Source organism: Lactuca virosa, chromosome 1, assembly GCF_052849685.1.
Source record: "Lactuca virosa cultivar CGN04683 chromosome 1, Lactuca_virosa_CGN04683_v6, whole genome shotgun sequence".
Lineage (NCBI taxonomy): Eukaryota > Viridiplantae > Streptophyta > Magnoliopsida > Asterales > Asteraceae > Lactuca > Lactuca virosa.
Window position 1 is genome coordinate 52084471 of NC_136426.1, and position 21186 is coordinate 52105656.

The 21186-nt window shown below is 35.7% G+C and overlaps 5 protein-coding genes across 5 annotated transcripts; 2 read left to right on the forward strand and 3 right to left on the reverse strand.

Annotated features, from left to right (window-relative positions):
• Positions 1–1034: 1034 nt before the first annotated feature.
• On the reverse strand, positions 1035–3258 carry LOC145128973 (mitochondrial pyruvate carrier 1). The gene is made up of 5 exons (XM_079063763.1): positions 3125–3258; positions 1953–2072; positions 1759–1813; positions 1518–1653; positions 1035–1342 (listed from the first exon to the last, which is right to left on the reverse strand). Exons 2-5 carry the CDS (start codon positions 2043–2045, stop codon positions 1303–1305), a joined length of 324 nt encoding a protein of 107 aa, XP_078919889.1. The 5' UTR covers positions 2046–2072; positions 3125–3258; the 3' UTR covers positions 1035–1302.
• Positions 3259–3852: 594 nt separating this feature from the next.
• Positions 3853–6616, forward strand: LOC145128884 (Zn-dependent exopeptidases superfamily protein). Its single transcript, XM_079063691.1, has 10 exons — positions 3853–4084; positions 4271–4406; positions 4476–4554; positions 4634–4906; positions 4987–5088; positions 5157–5312; positions 5402–5575; positions 5679–5753; positions 5873–6013; positions 6165–6616. The coding sequence occupies exons 1-10, from the start codon at positions 4006–4008 to the stop codon at positions 6384–6386; spliced, it is 1437 nt and encodes a 478-aa protein (XP_078919817.1). The 5' UTR covers positions 3853–4005; the 3' UTR covers positions 6387–6616.
• A 19-nt stretch (positions 6617–6635) lies between these two features.
• LOC145128795 (nucleolar protein 56-like) lies at positions 6636–9357 on the reverse strand. Its single transcript, XM_079063624.1, has 8 exons — positions 9027–9357; positions 8604–8818; positions 8349–8506; positions 8076–8263; positions 7753–8005; positions 7524–7672; positions 7303–7437; positions 6636–7158 (listed from the first exon to the last, which is right to left on the reverse strand). The coding sequence occupies exons 1-8, from the start codon at positions 9229–9231 to the stop codon at positions 6848–6850; spliced, it is 1614 nt and encodes a 537-aa protein (XP_078919750.1). The 5' UTR covers positions 9232–9357; the 3' UTR covers positions 6636–6847.
• A 7117-nt stretch (positions 9358–16474) lies between these two features.
• Positions 16475–18378, forward strand: LOC145129061 (elongation factor 1-delta 1-like). Its single transcript, XM_079063841.1, has 8 exons — positions 16475–16584; positions 16981–17087; positions 17177–17293; positions 17376–17469; positions 17548–17668; positions 17741–17854; positions 17960–18121; positions 18212–18378. Coding segments are annotated over exons 2-8 (693 nt in total). The 5' UTR covers positions 16475–16584; positions 16981–17004; the 3' UTR covers positions 18214–18378.
• A 1362-nt stretch (positions 18379–19740) lies between these two features.
• On the reverse strand, positions 19741–21186 carry LOC145129153 (large ribosomal subunit protein uL22y-like). The gene is made up of 7 exons (XM_079063907.1): positions 21058–21186; positions 20943–20979; positions 20803–20843; positions 20464–20694; positions 20277–20379; positions 20115–20182; positions 19741–20016 (listed from the first exon to the last, which is right to left on the reverse strand). The coding sequence occupies exons 1-7, from the start codon at positions 21058–21060 to the stop codon at positions 19981–19983; spliced, it is 519 nt and encodes a 172-aa protein (XP_078920033.1). The 5' UTR covers positions 21061–21186; the 3' UTR covers positions 19741–19980.

The window sequence follows — 21186 nt, forward strand, 5'->3', positions numbered from 1 at the left end:
CTGCCAATCAGTAGCATGGTACACTTGTGCTCTGACTTCATATGCCATACTAGAATTTCGTAGGTTTTCATCACTTAATAGAACATTTAGGAAGATATCCTTACATTTATCGAGTGAGGACACAAATTTTTCCTCTGGTTCGTGGTCCATGTAAATGTCGTGAAGTTCAAAATCCATTTCACTCAAGCCAGCAAATGGCTCATGTATGCCAGCAAAGGGGTCAGCGTACCCTTCGTCTGATGAAGACATTACACCCTCATGCATCAACACACTAACTTTAGGAACACATTTCAAGAAATGTTGAATGTAAACGTAATTTCAGTCAACCTGTAAAAACCTTACCTTTCGAAGAAACTTTTACCCTAATCATCTCCAAGAAAACCCTTTTTTTTTCTCTGTGGGAAAAGGTGAAGAGTGATCGGGTTATAGAGGGAGATGAGATGCGACAGTTTAACGTATGTAACGGAATTGGAGTTTTTTTTTGCCAAACGTCGTTAATGAGCCTTCCACTTAAGCAAGTGGTAACCGGTTGATTAAAGGGAAACCGGCTACTTGGCAAAAACGACACATTAAATGCAAGTTTAAGGCAAAAACAGAACTAAATTTGAACTTTGGGCAAATCCGTCAATTTTGTGCAAATTTGAGGGTTTTTATGTCATTAGCCCAAAAAAAATCCAGTTTAATATGAGTTTTTTTTTTGTTCAAAAAAATGACAGATTATTATAATCCAAAAAATATAATTTTAGTTAAAGTTGTTTTTTTCTTAATTCAAAGTTCTAATGGTTATTTCATAAAAAAACGTTTTTCTGGTGGCTAAACTAAACAAATTCTAAACTATGATTTCAATAGAATCCAATTTTCTTATAACATCTTATTTTAATTTTCATCATGTTTAAACATTGTACTTTTAGAAATCTACCACTTAGAGTAAATATTATCGATCAGTGTTGCAATTCAGTGGATTTTCCATAACTGTAGCTTTAATAATTTGTCAAAATACAACCCTTCTGTTAGGAGGGTTTCAAAAACGATAATAAATCAAGAAAATATTGCTTTTTATTCAATCAAACACCCAAGAACAAAATAAAGGTCTAAAACAAAAAGCAGTAACAACAATGATCAAATCTTCATCAATATCACCATTGATGGGGATCAAGAACAAGAACAAGGATTCAGATGTGAAGAAAGCTTAGTTTTGATTTAAACAATTACATGAAAGCTTCAAAGAAACAAGCTATGTGTATTAAATCCAAAATTATCACACAAAGATAAAGTCCCAAGGATGAAGATAAGAGCTGAGTCTCAAGTTGATGAAGCGTCGTCTTCCTTCTTTTGCAAATACCTTCAAAATTCAACACATAACAAGAAATAATAGTTGTAAGCAAAAGCTGCATATAAAAAAGATGTGCCCTAATTTTCTCATATATATATATATATATATATATATATATATATATATATATATATATATATATAACATAAGAAAAGAAAAAGGTGTTGCATGGAAAGTATCATACCCTTGACTCTTTGCCCAACGTGAAAATTGATACAATTGAACCGATTCATTTGAGGCATGACATGCTAGAAGCAGATAGTTACGAGGCTGCACCATCCATGCAAACCTCATAAATAATGCAGAGTACACACACATCGCTGCACCAAAAAAAAAAAAAAAAAAAAAAAGTTGAGGATGAAATTACCATCTTAACCTTCATAACCACATCTAATTAAATTTAAATGAAAGAGCAACCAACCAACCTGCAGTCATGTTGCCAGATATCATCTCTGGAGGTTTCTGCATGTCCACCAACCCCTGCAACATTACCAATCACAATATTCTTTTTATAAAATTATACTAGTAGTAGTATATCAACTTAAAGACAAGACAAATAGCTTTTGTATGACACTGACACTGACTGTGACTGTGACTGATGTCACGTAAAAAAGCATACCGCAGCAACAAAACCCCAGTTGGCTACAGGACCCCAGAAATGAGTAGTTTTGGGCCCAACAGGACTGTTTAAGAATGCTCGAAATGCAGCCATATGGTATCTTGTTGGTTAAAAAAATATCTGCAATGGTTGATTTAAAATAAATTATAACAAGTGTTACCCCGTGTGATAAAAGTAGATATGAGAAACAAACATTAATAGCAGCATGAAAAGGGAACTTATATCACGTAGGAGATGTAAAAATGAGACCCAAAAAGCAGAGGACGCATAAAAGGGTATAATGGTAAAAAACAAAACATATGTGCAAACACAATTGTACTTTCTGAATTCATTCTATGATTGCTATCACCATGACTAAAAATGCAAACAGAATTGTTAAAAGAGAAAATGGTATCATGTTGGACTCTTGATATACAATTCTTACTACGAGTCACACTACAGGGATGAATCTTCTACATATGTGATCACATATAACTAGTTCAAGTCTTCAAGAAAGAAAATAATGCAGGTATTAGTTTCAAGGTTTCATACATCAGATCATTCAGTGCATCTAGATTCCTTTAATCCTTTTTTAAATCTTAACATCTTCAATTGTGAAAAATCATTCTTAATACAATTTCATGGAGAACTTACAATTCATGGCATGTTTAATTACAGGTTAAGCTTTATATGACACCCATCCCTATAGCACAAAAAGGCACATGCAAACTCAACAGTTCTGAGAACAAATATTTTCCAGATTAAAAGAGACAACAGCCTCACAATCAGTCAATCTTAAAGCATATTATCACCAGCAACCCTAGAAAACACAAAACCCTACCATTCCTATAATCAAGACCAACGATCTAGCCATTACCCACAAAAAAATTGTGTCAAAATAAAAGCACATAGCTAGGACATCTTACTCATCTACACTGATTTTCACAGTAACACAACATAAGCCGAATACACCAACAACTACAACTTAAATCCAACTCAAAAATTAAATATCGATGCATCGTATAGAACAGTATGTGAATGTATCAATAGAAGTAAAATAGCAATAAAGTTAATTATAGCTTGCCCTAATTTCCACAGCAAGTGAAAATCGGATACACATAATGGAAAAGGAAGATGAATAAAAGCACATGGAGTGTTCGATATAGAATGAACGGAGAATCGTAAACCCTTACCGTCGCCGTCGACTAGTGGCAGAATAACTCAACACCCTTTGGCCTTTGGTCGGGGGAGGAGGACTACCAACTCTGGAATATGATTGGGTGGAGCATTTACAACTTTTCTTCAACGGTTCCACCTTTATATGTATGTATACATAAAACCCCCCATAAGTTTTATTTTCTACAAGACTAGTACCTGGGCATTTGGTCAACTATGGGTGGTACCTACAATCCTACCCCCCCCCCCCCCCCCCCCCCCAAAAAAACAACGCTGTTATGACTCTATTTATCTATTAAAAGTATATTGATATTATAACTGAAAGTTAAAATATATAACCTTATAATCGAGATTTCCGTGATGTTGATGTCATTGCAAAGACCTGAATTTCAACGATTATCTTCTTGCATAAGAGAAGGGGTTTTTACAGATAAATGCTTCAAAGCCCTTACCTTTAGCTCTCGTTCAAAAGGTGCTCTAAGTACGTGTTCGTTTGTTCATCGGGAAGACAAAGACACTCGAGTGTCTTTGGTGACCAACAACGAGGTTTTACCTGTTGTTAACCGGCTAAGGAGCATTTAATGAGGTGTTACTAAACTTTTAATGACAAATGAGTCATAAAAACAAATGTTGGGGATAAATTAGAAACTAGGTGTTAAATTATGTGACTTTTATAGTTTTATAGCAAAAACCCTTTAATAATACATATAAATTTTATGTACACACCCTAGTTTTATTTACATTTTACGGCCTGAGAAGTGAGATCGAAACCAAAATTTATCGGTCGAGTGAAAGAAAAGTAGAAAACTGAGGTCCGAGTGTTTTGTCAGTTCTGCAAATTGCAAAGGTTACAATTCATCCAAACCGAGGCTCCCAAGAAGACCCTGCGATCAAATCAATGGCAAAGGCAGAAAGCTCAGTCGTCTCCGATCTCATCGACTTCTTAAACGCTTCTCCGACAGCCTTCCACGCCGTCGGTAACTTCCTCTCTCTATTTCTTGTTTCATCAACGAGAAAAAAATGGAAAAGAAAAGATAACCAATTGTAACCCCCAAAAAAACCCTTATTTGTTGATGATTTTTTCTATTTAGAAGTAAATCGTAATCGCTTCAGATGTAGTGAAACTAATTCGATCTTTTATATTGAGAACTGCTGATCTGTAGACGAAGCGAAGAGGCGACTAAAAGTTGCGGGATATGAGCAAATTTTTGAAAAAGGGGATTGGAATTTACAACCTGGAAAGAAGTATTTCTTCACAAGGAATTACTCCACTATTGTTGCGTTTGCCATTGGAAAGAAGTATGTGTTGATTTTTTTTTCATATATGCTGACACTGTGATGGTTGTTAATGTTCATCTTGTTTTTTAGATACATTGCTGGAAATGGGTTCCACATAGTTGGTGCTCATACTGACAGTCCTTGTCTTAAATTGAAGCCTGTTTCAAAGGTAATCTTTCTTTGATTTTATAAAAGTTATGGATCTTCTATGGGGATTGAACTGATATTATCTGATATATCTTAACTAGATATCAAAAGGTGGCTATTTGGAAGTTGGTGTTCAGACTTATGGAGGTGGCTTATGGCATACATGGTTTGATCGTGACTTAACTATTGCTGGAAGAATGATTATCAAAGAAGGAAAAGGCGATTCTGCATCTTACTCACACAAACTTGTTAGAATTGAAGAACCTATAATGCGAATTCCAACCCTAGCAATTCACTTGGATCGAGGCGTTAATGATGGATTTAAAGTGAATGCACAAACTCATCTTGCTCCTGTGTTAGCAACTGCAGTTAAGGTAATAATATCTTATTACTCTATTTAAATATAACATTAAATTTTTACCTTTTTACCACTAAATTTTGGAGCTTTTGTCAGGCTGAACTCAATAAAACAGTTGCTGAAAATGGCCCTGATGGGAAGCCTAATGAAAGTCTAAACAATTCCAGTATCCAGAAGCATCATTCTCTTCTTCTGCAGGTATTTATTTATTTTAATTTGTATCAATCTTTTATATATGTAGTGATTGTTGGTTTTTGTTTTGGTAGATTCTTGCAGATAAGGTAGGGTGTAAACCAGATGAGATTTGTGATTTTGAGTTGCAAGCATGTGACACTCAACCAAGTATAGTTGCTGGTGCAATGAAGGAGTTTGTATTCTCTGGAAGGCTTGACAATCTCTGTATGTCTTTCTGCTCTTTGAAGGTAAGACTCATAGGGGATGTTTCTTTCTGACTTAATCTGGACAGAATGGCTTAATGGGTTTCTAATTTGGGTATTGGATTGATTTTCAGGCGTTAATAGATGCCACAGTATCAGAAAAAAGCATTGAAGATGAATCTGGTGTAAGAATGGTGGCATTATTTGATCATGAAGAGGTTGGATCCAGCTCAGCACAAGGAGCTGGATCTCCAGTCATGTTTGATGCTCTATCCCGCATTACAACCTTCTTTTCCTCAGATTCACAGGTATGTATTGTTTCTTTTTCACTTAATGAGTTAAGCACTTAATTTGTACAGCTAGACAGAATGACTGAATGGGTTTACATTGTTTGCATTAAATTTTGTGCAGTTGCTAGAAAAGGCGATCCAGAAAAGTTTCCTGGTTTCTGCAGACATGGCGCATGCCTTGCATCCAAATTATATGGTTAGTGTTTCATTGACTATTTATTATTCTTGGAGAGTAAATTACAAAATTCGTCCCTGTGTTATAGTGGAAATTACGGATATGGTTCCTAAGAAGTTTTTATTTATGTGAGTGTTCAGGACAAGCATGAAGAGAATCATCAACCTAAGTTGCATGGAGGGCTTGTGATTAAACACAATGCAAACCAACGATATGCAACTAATGCTGTTACTGCATTTATATTCCGAGAAATAGCAGCCAACAAAAACCTTCCTGTTCAGGTTGGTAATTCATTATTATAATTATTATTATAGTTGAGTGGCTGAATCAATAAAATGGTGAGAGTACAAGTGCTTGTTATGTTTTTTGGGCTTTTGATTTTGTATTGATGTGAGCTAATGAAGTAAAGTTGTATGTGTGAATGTAATACAGGATTTTGTTGTTAGAAATGACATGCCATGCGGGTCAACCATCGGACCCATTTTAGCAAGTGGGACGGGGATTCGAACAGTTGACATTGGGGCCCCACAATTGTCGATGCACAGCATTAGAGAGATGTGTGCAGTTGATGATGTCAACCATTCTTATCACCATTTGAAGGCTTTCTTTGAAGACTTCACTGCTCTTGATGCCAAGATTGTTATTGACATTTAGGTCCATTTAATAACTGGTTTATGGTTTAAAAAAAAAAACCTAGAAGTCTACTTTTTTCAATTCCTGATCTTATGTTACATGCATAAACGGTAGTTTGGTTTTGCACTAGTGTAACATTTGGTTTTAAAGTTCCATGGACTGTTACTTATTCATCAAACAACAAAACCAAAAAGACATGATGAAAACCTTGCTTCAAAATAGTTATGGTAAGTCATTATTTTTGTAGTTTACTTGACAAAGCCAACCAAATATTCATTAGTAAGCATATAAATTGTTAAGAGATCAAGTCTATCGTATATGTTTACAAAAAGTTGATAGCATACCAAGGATTCACCACAAACCCAAAAATCTCACAAATATAAGTTTCCAAGTTGCAACAAAATTCGATGTGAAGTCACCTAGCTTGTTCTTGGCTAGGAAACAACACAATTTAACCCTAAATTCGGATCTACACATCTTCTTCACTCTACAGATGATTTCTTCTTCTTCTTCTTCTTCTTGCCTTCACTAACAGCAGTAGGAGCATCAACCACCTCAACGACTTTGCTCTTCTTTTTCTTTTTCTTCTTTTCAGTTTCTTCACCCATTTCTTTGCCATTCTCATTGGACTCTGATCTTTCTTCAAGTGATCGCTTCTTTTTCTTCTTTTCAGATTTAGATTCTCCATTTGCAGCCGTATTTTCTTTATCACCATCATCACTAGCCTCATTATCTTTAGATTTCTTTTTCTTGCTTTTCTTTGATGAAAAATTTTCCACCTCCATTTCTGTATCTGAAAACAAAATACATCAAACAAAATGGAAATTCGTTGTAATAGCATAAAACCCTAACCAAAAAATTTTCTATTCAAACCATTTCCTTTTCCCATTTTTTATCCATATATATCAAATACATTAACAAGTATTTTCACACTAACCTTGATTTGAATCATTTTCCATAGCAGCTTTCATGACATCAATATTTTTACGAGGAGCAACACCCTTATCATAAAAATCAAGTCGCTCCTCAACTTGTTCACGAAGTTTATCACCAAATGACGTACTACTTTTCTCTATCAACATCAAGAAAACAAAACCATGAGCCACAAAAACATATAATCAAAGAAAAAAAAAACTTCTAAAAGAATCCTAAACTCACCTGAAAAACAATCGATTCGAGAAGCAATAGAACACTTGTTTGCTAGATATCGAGCCATTCGACCCTTGTTTTTAGCAGATGCACGTCCAATAAAAGATGAATGAAAAATAAGCCCGTATTTCGGAGTGTTCCCTTTAGTTTTCAAAGCCCTGAAACATTCAAAACTTGATTTAGATTTTAGACTTAGTTTTTTTAAAAGTAAATAAAGGAAGTGTTAAATAAAAAAGACCTGAAAAGGGCCTTTTCAGCACCAAGGATTTGAAGGGTAGATGAAGGACACTTGGCGAGATTTGTGAGGCTACCAGCATGAGATATCAAACGAGCTCCAACAACTTCACCAATTAATGCAGCCAAATTAGGTGCTATATCACCCATTTTAGCAACAAGGTAATCATACAGCTTCTTTCTATACTCAGCAAGCTCCGTTACCCTCTGAGCAAACATCTTCACATTGATCAAGTCAACAGGTGACAAATCCTGCCCTGAAAATAGCATCAATTACATGAATGAATCTTATAATTTTGTTGCATAATTATATAATCCTATTCATACCCATTGATGCTTTGGCAGCTTCAACCACTTCCTTTGCTTTATCTTCATCACCGAGTATATCTACTAGACCTGATAATTTATCTTCTGATAACTCTGATTTGTCCTCTATAAATTTTGCAAGTTTAGCATACAAATAGTTGTCATTCACTATCTTGACTAGCTCAGGAAAATGCCATGAGTACCATTCTCTGCATAAAAACAAATGGCAATTACAACAATATTCTAACTTATAAGGGCTAGACAACAAAAAAGATTGGATTGGAGTGAGCAAACCTGACTCTCATGGAAAACGAATTGACATCTTTATCAAGAGTATCTAGAAGGAAAATTGCTTGAATAACCATATTGTCAACACGGTTAACATTGAACTTGACTTTTGCCCTGCTATAGCTATGGCCGAGACCAAGTTGTGCTTTCTCCAAGTCACCAGGCTGTGTAAGTTTGAGAAAAGCATCATATCATAGGTATTTGAAGAAAACATGATTAATTTGGACAACACAACACTATGTGATGTGATAACAAGCAAACCTTGAGATTGTCGATGAATCTATCAAAATGCAAACGGATGCCTCTAATGAGCTCGAGAACAAACTCGTTGCTTTGGCAGGGGATCTTGGTTTCTTCATGTATTTGAGACCCAATTTTTGGATCGGCTACTCCTAAGCTGAACTTTGGTTTCTTACCTTCTTTGACTTTAGGAAGGCTGAGCTCCAAGAAGTTTCTCAGTTCTTCTGTCATTTGGCCTAAACAAAAACAAAGAAAAAACTACATAAAGAAGTGACCCTCAAATCTCAATGAAGGTGTTGTTATATCTCTGTGAAAATGGAAGAAACACGAGAAACTTGCAGCTTTCAATTAAATGAAGAATCGCATAGAAATTTCATTAGCCTCCACATGTTAACCGAACAAAATCATTTCAAATAACGAATATCGGTGCATATATGCAGGTACCTTCAGAGACGGCATTGCACTGGTTGAGAGCATCAAGGGCTGATTCAAAAGGATTAAAAGCGGCAATCCTTACAACCTTTCCAAATCGATTAAGATCGACTACTGAGTTACGAACAGCCTCTGTGTTTTGCCCAATTTCATCAATACCGTGGGCCAAAAACAGTCCGTATCCAGACGCAGATTCGTAGAGAAGATACAATGCCATTGGAGACGATAATCTCTACGTCCGTCAGTGTAAATGGGTTTTATTTCCCCTCTGTAAAACGAAAATAGGGTTTTTGCCAAGGGGAGCCGCTCGTTTTTAGGGTTTAAGCCCCGACGTTTAGGAAAATATTTATCCATCCATATTTTATAGAGACTTTATATTATATTAGAGAAGAGTTATAAAAAAATCGGACCAGAACCGGGAACAGGTACAATTGGAAAATAGTTAAATGATCCGGATATTTGGTTTAAAAATTAGTTTAATCCGGGTTCCGGATATTCCGGGTTTTAGAGCCGGATTCGTAAAAAAAAAAACGGAATCGGGTTTACAGCATTGTATTTTTAGAATGGTCTTTTACTAAACTACCATTTCTCTGTTTCTCGAAATCTCTCTTTATATATTTCTCAAAATCCACTTATGATCTCTTTTTCTTTTCGCTGATACACATACTAAAAACCCCATGTGTATGTATGTATGTTCTTCTTATTCCCCTGTGTCAGACAGAGTCAAACGCATAAAAATCCCATTAACCCATAAATCCAACTTAACTTCCTTTTTGTTTAGCTTTCTCTCAATTAATAAATCAAAATCAAATATAAAGTTTATATACTTTTATAGTTTTATGTAACTTTTTGAATTTAGAAAAAGAAAAGAAAAATGATATAGAATTTTTGATGTTTAGATAATAAGTGGGAGCTGATATTTTATTTATTTATTAACTAATAAACTAAACAAGAATGAAGTTAAATTGGATTTATGCCAAGGGACTTTTATGTGTTTGACTTGGGAATGGGAACAAACAAAACTCACACATACACACATCCCTTGTGTGTATCGATGATGAAGTGAAAACAAAAAAGAGCGTCGATAGAATTTGAGAAAAATATACACAAATATTGAAAAGAGATATTGAAAAGGTAGTTTAGGAATACGATATGGTATTTTGCCAAATTTAACGGTTTCAATTCCAAAATTTTAGGTTTTCGGTTCCATTTCTGGGTTTCCAGTTTTTTCAATGTCTAATACACGAATTCGGTTCCAATTTTGAATTTCCGGTTCCAAAAAACCAGTTCTATACCCACTTTACCCGGTCCGATACCCGCAGAAACGAGTCTACTGATGCCGAAGGTAGGTTACATGACCTACCTAAAATTTCAATTTTATTTAGAATATATATAGGAATAAAATTAGGAACTACCTTGGAAAAGGTCCAGGACCTACCTTGATTTTTTTTTTAAATGTCATGAAAATAGACATTTTAGATAGAGAAAAAATAGATCAAAAATCTAACCAATCTTAATTAGCATTATCGGAATATCAATAAATAAATAAAAAGAAGCCCACCACCACAACTCCTCCTGGATCATTAATTTTTATAAATCCATAAAAAATAGATCAAAAAAACCTAAAGGTGAAAACTTAAAAGCCCTAATCGTGCCTTTCTTGCCTCCGTTCACCGCTTTACAATTGACACGAACACTGCCAAAGACTCCCTCTCTCGTCGCCTCAATGTTGGTCAGCCTCTCGCCATGGCAAGTTTACTACAACCCAAGTTGGGTCTCATCTCGTCTCTAACGTTTTGCTTTATACTCATTATTGTCTTTTACATCTTCAAGACTTCGATCTTTCATTTTGTTCTTCCCTCCTTACCTTGTAATTATAATTTGTGATACCCTGAAAAAAATATCCCTCGTTACCTTGTAATTATAATTTGTGATACCCTGAAAAACTATGGTAATTACAAAGTGCCTATGAACAGATATGGTCAGTGTATTATCAATTATTGTCAATGTAGAATTGTAAAAGCTTAAAGTTTTTTGTCCTTTTCTATAGTGTGTTGTCAAATATATAGGGTTAAATATTGTTTACTTTATCATATTATATATATATATATATATATATATATATATATATATATATATATATATATTATGTTTTAACAACTTTTTTCGTATATTAGTATTGTAAATATTGTTTTTATTAATGAAAATTAATCTAAAATAATAGAAGTTTTGTTATACATTTATTGATATATATGCTCGGTAACAAAAAGGTGTACCAAGTAGAAGATTGAGATCGAATCAAACATAATACATATTTATATCATATAAAACGTAATATATAGTTTTTATCAAACAATAAGCGACTTGATAAATGGACTGATAATCAATCAGTTGAACTCGTCGATCCAGTTTTTAAGGTACACGACCCAACCAGCCACAATGATTGTTGATTCTTTTATTTTTATCAGTGAACCACATGGTTTTTTCTTCTATATTCGACACTGGATACCCGGAACCGATTCCGGTATAACGGTCCGGTTATCGGGTCTTATAATTCGCCAATTCCGTTTTCCGGGGCCGGGTTTGGATCCACTTTGATCCCTACTTTAGATTGTCAAATTGTATTTTTGAATGCAGGTCCAATGATATAAAAACATTTTTAGTTACATGATATATCTAAAAAAATCACAATTGTTATGTCAAAAAACTATTCAAGATTATTTTTCTTAATAGTCTTATAGGAAATTTCGGGGTGAATACAAAAATCACACTGAAAAATGCATACATCAATTTTAGTTTGTTAATTTAACGAAAAAAATAAATTTTCACAAAGTTAACCTTGATCAGCCTTGTTAAATATGTCTAGATATAAGGCAATGGAGTATGTAACAAAGGTTTCACTAATAGTGTCTATGAAGTTTGATATCATGTTCACCCTTGATGATGTTCTTTAAACGGTCATCACAAAGTTTTTTGGTGTATTTAACTTGAATCACATGTACAAAGTGTTGGAAAACTAGTTTTACTAACTTCTAATATTTGGGTTTTCCCATTTTTGAGCATGAATTTCAAATTCTAAATGTAATTAAAATAGACAAATGATTATACATTCATGTCCTCCTCCGTGATACATTCGTTTTGATATATCACATATCCAGAAGGTATAAATGTGACAACTTGTAAACTTTAATCTTGTACGCTTAGTCAATTCAATCAATATTCAACTTGTTTTGTTGATTTCTGGTGCTATTTAAGGGTTCATTTAAGTGTCCTAAGCTTGTATTTAACCAAGGTTGAGTTTAGGAATGAGTCAGAGTGTTGAATAGTGAGAAAATCGGGCCATACACACCTCTTGGAGGAGTGTACGGTCGTACACATGGGTGTGCGGCCGCACACCCACTCCCTTGGCAGCACACACTCTTTTGGGCAGCACCCTTACCCCTATATAAAGGGTAGCCTCCTTCCTTTCATTCCTTTAGCACCTTGGAAGCACACAACATCATTTCCCTCAAGTTTCTCCAACTTTGAACCTTCAAAAGCTTCAAGAACGTGAGTACTTCTTCCTCTAGCTTACAATCCATGAAAGACCACTCTATCCAAACTCTATGTGTGCAAAAACGACATGTCCTTCGTGTTTGGAAGTGAGTGCGGCCGCACACCCACTTAGGGTGGCCGCACACCCTCAAAAACACCCTCCAAAGTGAGAGTTTAACTTCCATATTCGATGTAGACATGCCCCTAGCCTTGTTGTACCTTGGAATGGACAATTTGGGCATCATTTTGAGTGGTGTACGACCGCACACACCTGTGTACGGCGGCATACACCCCTGTGCGGCAGCACTCCAAGTGTGCGGCAGCACACCCAAATGTGCGACCGCACACTCTTGTGTGCGGCCATACACTCATTCTAGGACCATAAACCCACTTCTAGGACCTTTATCTTGCACTACAATTGAGTATAGACCTCGAACATTTCGTGGATGTGAGTATGGACCTTGAGAACACTTCGAAGACATCTCATTTCATGAGTGTACGGCCGCACACCCATTGGGTCGCACACTCATGGCCGCACACACACTCTAGGTGGCCATACACCCCCTACACTCAATCCTACAAGGTCCTATCACTTGGTGCAAATAGTTTCAAGTCCCTATAGTGGTTTTCCATCACTTATAGTGGTGAAATACCTTCATTTGACTCGTTTATGTGTCATTACATGCTATTAGGATCGAATCGTGTTCAAGGCTTCACTTGAACACCCGACTCTTCGTATCTATCCTTCAATCAAGCCACTTACCCGAGGTGAGTTCATACCCTTACGCTTTTATAAGTTTTTATAACGTTTTCAGGGGGGATACAAGCTAAACATAAAGGTTTTCAAAACTCATGAAATTCTCATACTTTAACCCTTTTGTACTGTGTTGAGCATAAGGGACGTTTTCACTAAACTTGCATGGTTTTCCGGACTCGCTATTCACTACGTTTTACATGCAAACTATAATCGGTATAGTTTGGGATTTTCTAATCATAACAAGTATAGAAACTTTCACTACTAAACGTATGCACTAAGACAGAAATAGTTTACAGTTTGCATCACTACTTTATCGTGTTTTCATAACTGTAATTATCACTACAAACGGTATACATTCAGATTTTCACTACGGTAGAACGCTACTACACTACATGTAAACTAGATTGTACGATACTGTGAGGCACTACTTCACTACTGTACCCTTAGGTGTACAGGGATAAATCCTATCATAGTATAACCAGAGTCTCCTGGAGGGAGAGCGTGAGATTTGTGAATAGATATATTCGGGGCTGACAATCCCACACCCGAACTACTAGCTACAGTTGGGCAGGCATGCCCAGGGTGACAAATGTCATTTAACTCGACGCCTGAAGAACGTTGAAAAGGTCTCTAGTCATATCAAGTATGGTTATACGACTCACATTATGTATAAATCACCTTTAGTTTACAATCTGACACTCTTCAACGGTTTTATCTATACTAAATAGAACTAAAACACACTACGTATACTGGCCAAAGCCAGGGTTGTCAGACAGAACCAATTATGCAATGTCTTCACGTACAAAATACTTATACTTCATGATTAGCTTTAGCTAGTCACACGAGGTAGTATTTTCGCATATCACTACAGTTTTTAGTAACGAACATTCATGGTTTTATACGAAATCGCTAACGCGACATTTTCACTAAAGAAAATATCGGATTTTCTTGGAAACATACAGATATTCATGGCTTATTACAGAACTGATAACACTACATTTTCACTAAAGAAAATATCGGATTTTTTTGAAATTATACAAACATTTCTGCTAGCTCATCAACAAGTTTTCATTACAAATTACTGCTTATGAACTCACCAGCTTTATGCTGATATTTTCAAACTGCTTGTATTCTCAGGAAATCAGTAGACAGGTACCTGCTGGGTTTTTGAGGAGTTGGAGCAATAAGAGTTTAATGTTTATATTCATACAAACTATATGATGTAATTCAAACAAGTTTCAAACGATTTTCAAATTGATGTAAACATTTTTATTTAAGTATTCAATGTAATGGTTACGTTGCTATGATTGCTATTATACATTGGTTGTGATGCTATACATGACGTCCTCCACCCCGGAACGTTTCTGCCATCTTCGGTTTCGGGGTGTGACAATAAAGTTCATACATTTCCATTCCATAGGTTGCTTATGATGTGATTAAGTCCTTTTTGGCTTTTGAAAATGAAACACTGGAGTTTGAAGCAACTTCAGGACATTGGATAAGATTTATGTTAGTTTTTGGACCTTATGGCCCCATAAAGTTTGTATCTTGATCATAAATCAACCATGCATGAGCTTTTTAGGTCATTTGGTCCCTTTTTGAGTTAGGGTGTGTAGATCTAGGCTTCTATATGATAGAGAAGGGATAAATTTGGAAACCTTATCCATGCATGGCCTTAATCGATCCAGATATGAGCTTTGGAGCTCTAAAAACAAGGATTAAGAGCTTAATGGATTAACGTGGACAGGACATAACCACGACGTGTCAAGGTTGATTCCACGATGTGGCCATGGTGTTGGCCAAAGCGTGGTGTCTCGATTGTTGACTTTTGGCCGTCGACTTTTGACCAAGTTTGACTTGAGGTCAAAATTTAGGGTTCAAGTCTTAAATTGAGGATTTATCCTTATTTGTCTAGGTGGTGTGGTACCGGTTACTGCGTGCGGCAAGTTATAGGTATTTCTGCTTTCATATGTGTTGTGAGTTTTCTCACTATACTTTATACTATAGTATGTATCCTTTGTATGTTAGGATGTTGATATGTTGTAGTAATCTGTTAGAGTGGTAGATCTGTCATGATTACGTGTGTTTGCTTGTTATTTTGATTTGCATATGTCGACATATTGTGGTTGGGTTGAGGCGCCCTGACTCTGTGTTGTAGGCCAAGAGATCCGCTGGTCCAGTCCATACTGTAGGCCCAATGGGAGCGGCTCGGCTTGGATGTTGTAAGCTCCGAATGGCAGTCCAGCCTCATGTCGTAGGCCCTGCGTGTATGCATTGTATGTGTATTGTTGTGTGAGGTATTTTAGGAAACCCACTAAGCTTTGACTTGTAATTGCGGATTTAAATGTTTCAGGTACTTCTGAAGGTCAAGGCAAGACGAAAGCATGACTGTACACATCATCTAACAGGTTTATGATTTAAGAAAGATTTATGTTTTGATACTCTGATTTTTATGGTATGTTGTGAGACAATGTTTTAGATGACTAATGGTTATTTGGAACTACTTTTATTTCTATAAAAACGAAAAAATTTACTATGGTTTTTGGGACGTTAGATAGGGCTTTTGGAGTATCGATTCAAGGTAAAATCAAAGGAAGAGATAGATATAAAATTGCATGTTATATATTAAAATCAAGAAACGCTAATGGTGAAGGGATAAGGCTTATTTACAAACCATTTATTGTTTGATGGGGGTTAATAACTTCTAAGAAAGTGCATCCTCACAATTGAATAGTTGTTGACTGATAGAAAAAAAGGGATATTGTACTTAGTAATTGGTACTGGTGGGTATTAATTAAATGTACAACTTTAGGTATTGATGAGTATTAATTTGATATCGGGGAAGAAATAGAAAGATGAAAATGGAGTGGAGAAGCCGACGAATGGTGAGGGTAAGTGTTATGTTTAATGGGGATTAAGTTACATTAATGGTCCATGAATATATAGTATTTTCCCTGTTTGGTTAAGGATAAATTTGTCAATTTGAAAAAGTAACGACTTTGTGGTTAGATTTAACGGTAGAATGACCTTCTCCACAATATCGACAAAACACAAGGATAAATTTTGTCTATTTTTTCTGAAGTTGGACTGGAAGTGATAGGGACCATTTATGTAACTTTGTCTAAAATAAATGATTGAAATAGTAATAAAATGACAAATTTACCCTCCCTCGTGATCCGGTTGTAACTTAAAGCAAGGCTAGGGTTTCAGCTCATCATAGCCGATTACTTTACTCAACTCAGCTCACAACAGAGACCAGCAACCTGATCTCCCCTCTAGGTATGTAATCCTTAATCGATGATTTAGAGCTCGTTAGTAGTTGTTGTTCGATTTTGAATCTAGAGCAACCGTTGTGCAATTTGAATTACTGTATGTGGTTATCTTATACGCATCTTGTGACTTACCCTTTGAAGTTTATGAGGACAATGTTTCTAGGAAATTCACACTCGAATAGTTGTTCGTCAGTTGCTGTTTTAGTATACTGATGCGTGTGCTTGAATTGTAGTCGTTGTAGTTTAATTCGAAAGAGATTTTGCTAGATTAGAGTATTAGGCTCTAAACGGATGAACATCGATGCACACATAGTGAATTTTCCGATCAGATGGAATAAATCAGATTATTGAAAGATATGTTCGGATTTGTAATTCATATATTTCATTTTATGCATACTCGCAGAAGAGATCAGGCAACTATATAGCAATGGCGCCCACATTTTATGTTGGTTCGGAGGCTGGGCTCAAGAAGCTTGATGAATACCTATTGTCTCGCAGTTACATCACAGGGTAAGTTTCTTAACACTTTTTCTTTCAAATGGATTGATTCAATTTTTCTTTACATCATGCAGATTTAAAATAATGTTAATTTTCCTCAGGTATCAAGCTTCAAAGGATGATCTCACTGTTCATGCAGCTTTCACAAAACCCCCATCACCCCAGTATGTGAATGTATCTCGTTGGTTCACTCATATTGATGCCCTTTTGAGGATTTCGTATGTTCTTAAAACCTTTATCTTTTTATTACCATTATTCCTTATCCACTACTTGTATTTTATGATTAATTTCCTTTTTCAGTGGTGTGTCTGCTGAAGGCAGTGGTGTTGTTGTTGAGGGATCCGCTTCTTTCCCAGAAGAAGCCATTGCAACTCCTCCTGTTGCTGATACAAAGGCATGTTTTATCAACTTGTTTATGTAAAATGTCAATTCTTTTTTGCAAAATATGTGACACGAAATATATGAATTTCAGGCTTCAGCTGATGAAGATGAGGATAGTGACGTGGATCTTTTTGGTGAGGAGACTGAAGAGGAAAAGAAGGCTGCTGAAGAACGTGCAGCTGCAGTGAAAGCATCTGGGAAAAAGAAAGAATGTAAGGCTATATTTGTCTTTTCAATATTATGTTTCAAATGCAAATTGACAGTGTTGTTGATTGCTTAATCAGCTGGGAAGTCTTCGGTGTTGTTGGATGTGAAGCCTTGGGATGATGAAACTGACATGCAAAAGCTTGAGGAAGCTGTTAGAAGTGTTCAAATGGAGGGCTTGCTATGGGGTGCATGTATGTTGAATCTTTTTCTTTTCTCTTAAAATCAACTTATACCATGTTTTTTAATTTCTGTGATTGGATAAATGATAAGTTTAAAAAAAATGTGTGAAAATGCAGCAAAGTTGGTGCCAGTTGGATATGGTATTAAGAAGCTCCAGATTATGATGACAATTGTGGATGACCTGGTGTCTGTTGATACAATCATTGAAGAAAGGCTTACTGCAGAGCCAATCAATGAATATGTTCAGAGCTGTGATATTGTGGCCTTCAATAAGATCTGTAAGTTCATTCATCCTAAAAAAAAATTAATTATTGTTATTATTATTATTTTGCTTATTGATGATGGAATTGGATGTATTGTAATTGCAGAATTTCTGCTTGATTGGGACAGAAGAAAGACGCAGGAGGATGGTTTTGTGGAGTTGTTATTTATGTTAGTTTGCAGTTGTGTTGATCATGAGGGATCCCTGTTGTTAGTGGTTCTATCAGTGTTGACCTTTTGCTATATATATGGTTATGTTTGTGTTGATCTTTAATTGTCTCCTAACATCATTTGCAAATCCAAAACCAAAATCACAACAAAATATAAATTGAAATCCTTTTAAAAACTGTAACATTCCCTAATTATATTTACGTCAGTTCAAATTTGTTGCAAGATTCACAGAAAATAGAAAGTAAATATCACTTGATTTTTGCTAGGACATTTCCTTCCCAATTCAATTTCAAACCATTTATATATTTTCATCTGCTTCAAACGCAACGTCGAAAGTCAATATTTCCATATTCCAACGTCAACCTTTGATGCGTAAGAACCCAACTCCTCCTATGCCTACCTCCTCGCATCGGTTTCCCGATCGGCTATGTCGCAGGTCACATGGATCACAAGTCTTATGCCGACACCGTCAAAGGCTTTACCAACAACCCGTCATCTACAACTTTGAGCCAATTAATTCGTCTCAAGACCATACCTGCTAGGGTCTCATGAGTACTGCAGACATCAACTATCATTGGTGAAGCCCTCATCATTGACCCTCTGGGCACCCTCATCTTCCCCATTGTCAGAAGGATATTAAGATGTGGAGTTATCTTACCCTGGTGGTTTATACGTACTATCACTCCCCTGATGCAAAAGGATTCCTACATACCCAGAACATTTGGAAAAAATGGATCAAATGGGTCAAGCCAGGTGACCAATGTGAGTTACTTTTTGTAAGAATTGCATGGTTAAAATTTTTTGGTCTGCCACTTCAAGCACTTGATGTAGTTATCTATGTCACCATTGCAAACCAATTTGGATACCCCCATGGATGGTGTCGAAAATGTTTTTGACATATCACACGGCAAGATAGGTTTCTTACCTCCTCAAGGAAGATGATAAACAGGGAAATCCAAATCATCGTTGGCTCTAAAACATGGTGGGTGTCATGGAGGACTTGTACAGTTTTATGACCTTAATTTATTGTGAAATTCACTTCAATATATTAATTATTCATATACTTATCAAACTAAATGTGTTTAGGGGTAAAATAGTCTATCCATTAATTATTCAGTGGAATTAATTATTCAGTGGAAGAATCAAAATAAACCTTGGAAAAATCAGCTCCCATATGGTTTCGCGTCTATCATAACACATTTTAACAGTCTCTTTGGCACCAATATTAAGGTGCTTGAAAAAAAAACTGCGTTGTGATAACACATAAACTTAATTCAAACACTTTTTTTTAAACTGCATTATTACCACATAAATTAATAAAACACTATTATGAAAAAAAAAACATAAACTGTTATAAATTAGCACAAACACTCTAAGATTTGTATAATGAAGTGTGGATTTGTTGACTTAAGCTGATTAAATCAAGGCCCCAAAAGCAAAAAAATATGATGGAAAAACTGAGACATCACATGTAATTCTCACATCCTTATCATTGAATCGAAAGTATGACTCCCTTATCATAACTATTCCACCAAAAACAAAAAATTCAAAAGTAAAAAAGTAAGTAAATCACATTTAGCTTTATAATTTCATAACTGAACATTAGATAAAAATCTTCCAATATCAAAGTACATCTCTTCAAGGTAAAAACGAAACTCTTTCTATCTAGCATACCAAACTAGACTTCCAAAACTGATGCTGCACTTTACTTGGTCTTCTTTGCAGCCAATTGAGTCTCAGGCTGCAAGATACAAAGGATTTAAGAATTGATAACAGGAAGCTTCGATAGGATTATATCAATTAGATAATGTAAAGATAATGGTGGAATCAGAAAATAACCTCCTTCTTAACAGCTTCTTCCTTCTCTGACAAAGTCAGCTCAATATGACATGGAGAAGACATGTAGGCTGCAACATTATTTTCAACACGTCCAATGAGTAAATCACAACTTTACTTTTAAATGCCAACAGAAAATAGTAGCAGTAGTAGAAGGAGACTCACGGTTGATTCTTCCATGAGCACGATATGTCCTACGCCTCTGTTTCTGTGCTTGATTCACCTGAATGTGGGAGATGTGAAGGGAATCCACATCCAACCCTTTCACCTATTAAACACAAAGAAGAAGAAGAATTTTTTAGTAGAATAGAATTATAACTTATAAATATAAGAGGGAAGAATAGATGATTACTTCTGCGTTACTCTCGGCGTTCTTGAGCAAATCCAGAATGAATTTTGCAGATTTAGCAGGCCAACGTCCTTGTCCATTTGAATGGCGATTTTTTGCCTGTGCAGTACGCCCAACTCCACGACAGAAACGTGTGAATGGGATTGCTTGTTTGTGGACAAGAACATCCTCCAAGTATCTTTTAGCTTTGATCAATGGCAACTTACGAATAGCATGTGCAGTTTCTCTAGTGTTCTGTAAGGGAAAAGCTGAAACTATATCAGCAAAAGAAAAAGGAAACACAGTATCTCGAACAGGTATATATACAAATTGTTTCGTAATATATATTAAAAATCAGCGCACCTTAAAATGGCACCTGAGATCTGATCCCCTTGCTTTGCAAGCTGAAGAAGATCAACAACAAACACAAACATTAATCTAAACCCTAACAATCAAACAGCTAATCGGTACTAAAAAAACAAACAGAGAATCAAAAAACTTACATTTGGTAGGGTTGTCCGGTTCCTTTGAGTACTTAACCTGCGATCATGAATAAGAATGTTAACTTCATGTATCAACGCAGTGATTTTCATGGTGAAATTATCGGTGAAAACTGACCATGGCAGTAGCTCGTTCGCCGGTGCAAATGCCGCTGAATTGTGTGTGATTCAGAGTTCAAAGAGTCCAAATTGATGGTCTAGGGTTTCTGTTATAACAACCAACGGCAGTGGCCACTGGGGTTTTAAT

Coding starts and splice junctions, on each gene's coding strand:
- LOC145128973 (XM_079063763.1), bottom strand. CDS start 2,045: ATGGCTGCATTTCGAGCATTCTTAAACAGTCCTGTTGGGCCCAAAACT. Junction 1,814..1,952: donor ACTGGGGTTTTGTTGCTGCG/GTATGCTTTTTT, acceptor GTAATGTTGCAG/GGGTTGGTGGACATGCAGAA. Junction 1,343..1,517: donor CGTTGGGCAAAGAGTCAAGG/GTATGATACTTT, acceptor TGAATTTTGAAG/GTATTTGCAAAAGAAGGAAG.
- LOC145128884 (XM_079063691.1), top strand. CDS start 4,006: ATGGCAAAGGCAGAAAGCTCAGTCGTCTCCGATCTCATCGACTTCTTA. Junction 5,313..5,401: donor TGTCTTTCTGCTCTTTGAAG/GTAAGACTCATA, acceptor ATTGATTTTCAG/GCGTTAATAGATGCCACAGT. Junction 5,754..5,872: donor CCTTGCATCCAAATTATATG/GTTAGTGTTTCA, acceptor GTGAGTGTTCAG/GACAAGCATGAAGAGAATCA.
- LOC145128795 (XM_079063624.1), bottom strand. CDS start 9,231: ATGGCATTGTATCTTCTCTACGAATCTGCGTCTGGATACGGACTGTTT. Junction 8,819..9,026: donor GTGCAATGCCGTCTCTGAAG/GTACCTGCATAT, acceptor GTTTTTGTTTAG/GCCAAATGACAGAAGAACTG. Junction 7,673..7,752: donor GCTGAAAAGGCCCTTTTCAG/GTCTTTTTTATT, acceptor TGAATGTTTCAG/GGCTTTGAAAACTAAAGGGA.
- LOC145129061 (XM_079063841.1), top strand. CDS start 17,005: ATGGCGCCCACATTTTATGTTGGTTCGGAGGCTGGGCTCAAGAAGCTT. Junction 17,669..17,740: donor ATCTGGGAAAAAGAAAGAAT/GTAAGGCTATAT, acceptor TTGCTTAATCAG/CTGGGAAGTCTTCGGTGTTG. Junction 17,855..17,959: donor GGGCTTGCTATGGGGTGCAT/GTATGTTGAATC, acceptor GTGAAAATGCAG/CAAAGTTGGTGCCAGTTGGA.
- LOC145129153 (XM_079063907.1), bottom strand. Junction 20,380..20,463: donor ACGCCGAGAGTAACGCAGAA/GTAATCATCTAT, acceptor TGTGTTTAATAG/GTGAAAGGGTTGGATGTGGA. Junction 20,183..20,276: donor TGCTCATGGAAGAATCAACC/GTGAGTCTCCTT, acceptor ATAATGTTGCAG/CCTACATGTCTTCTCCATGT.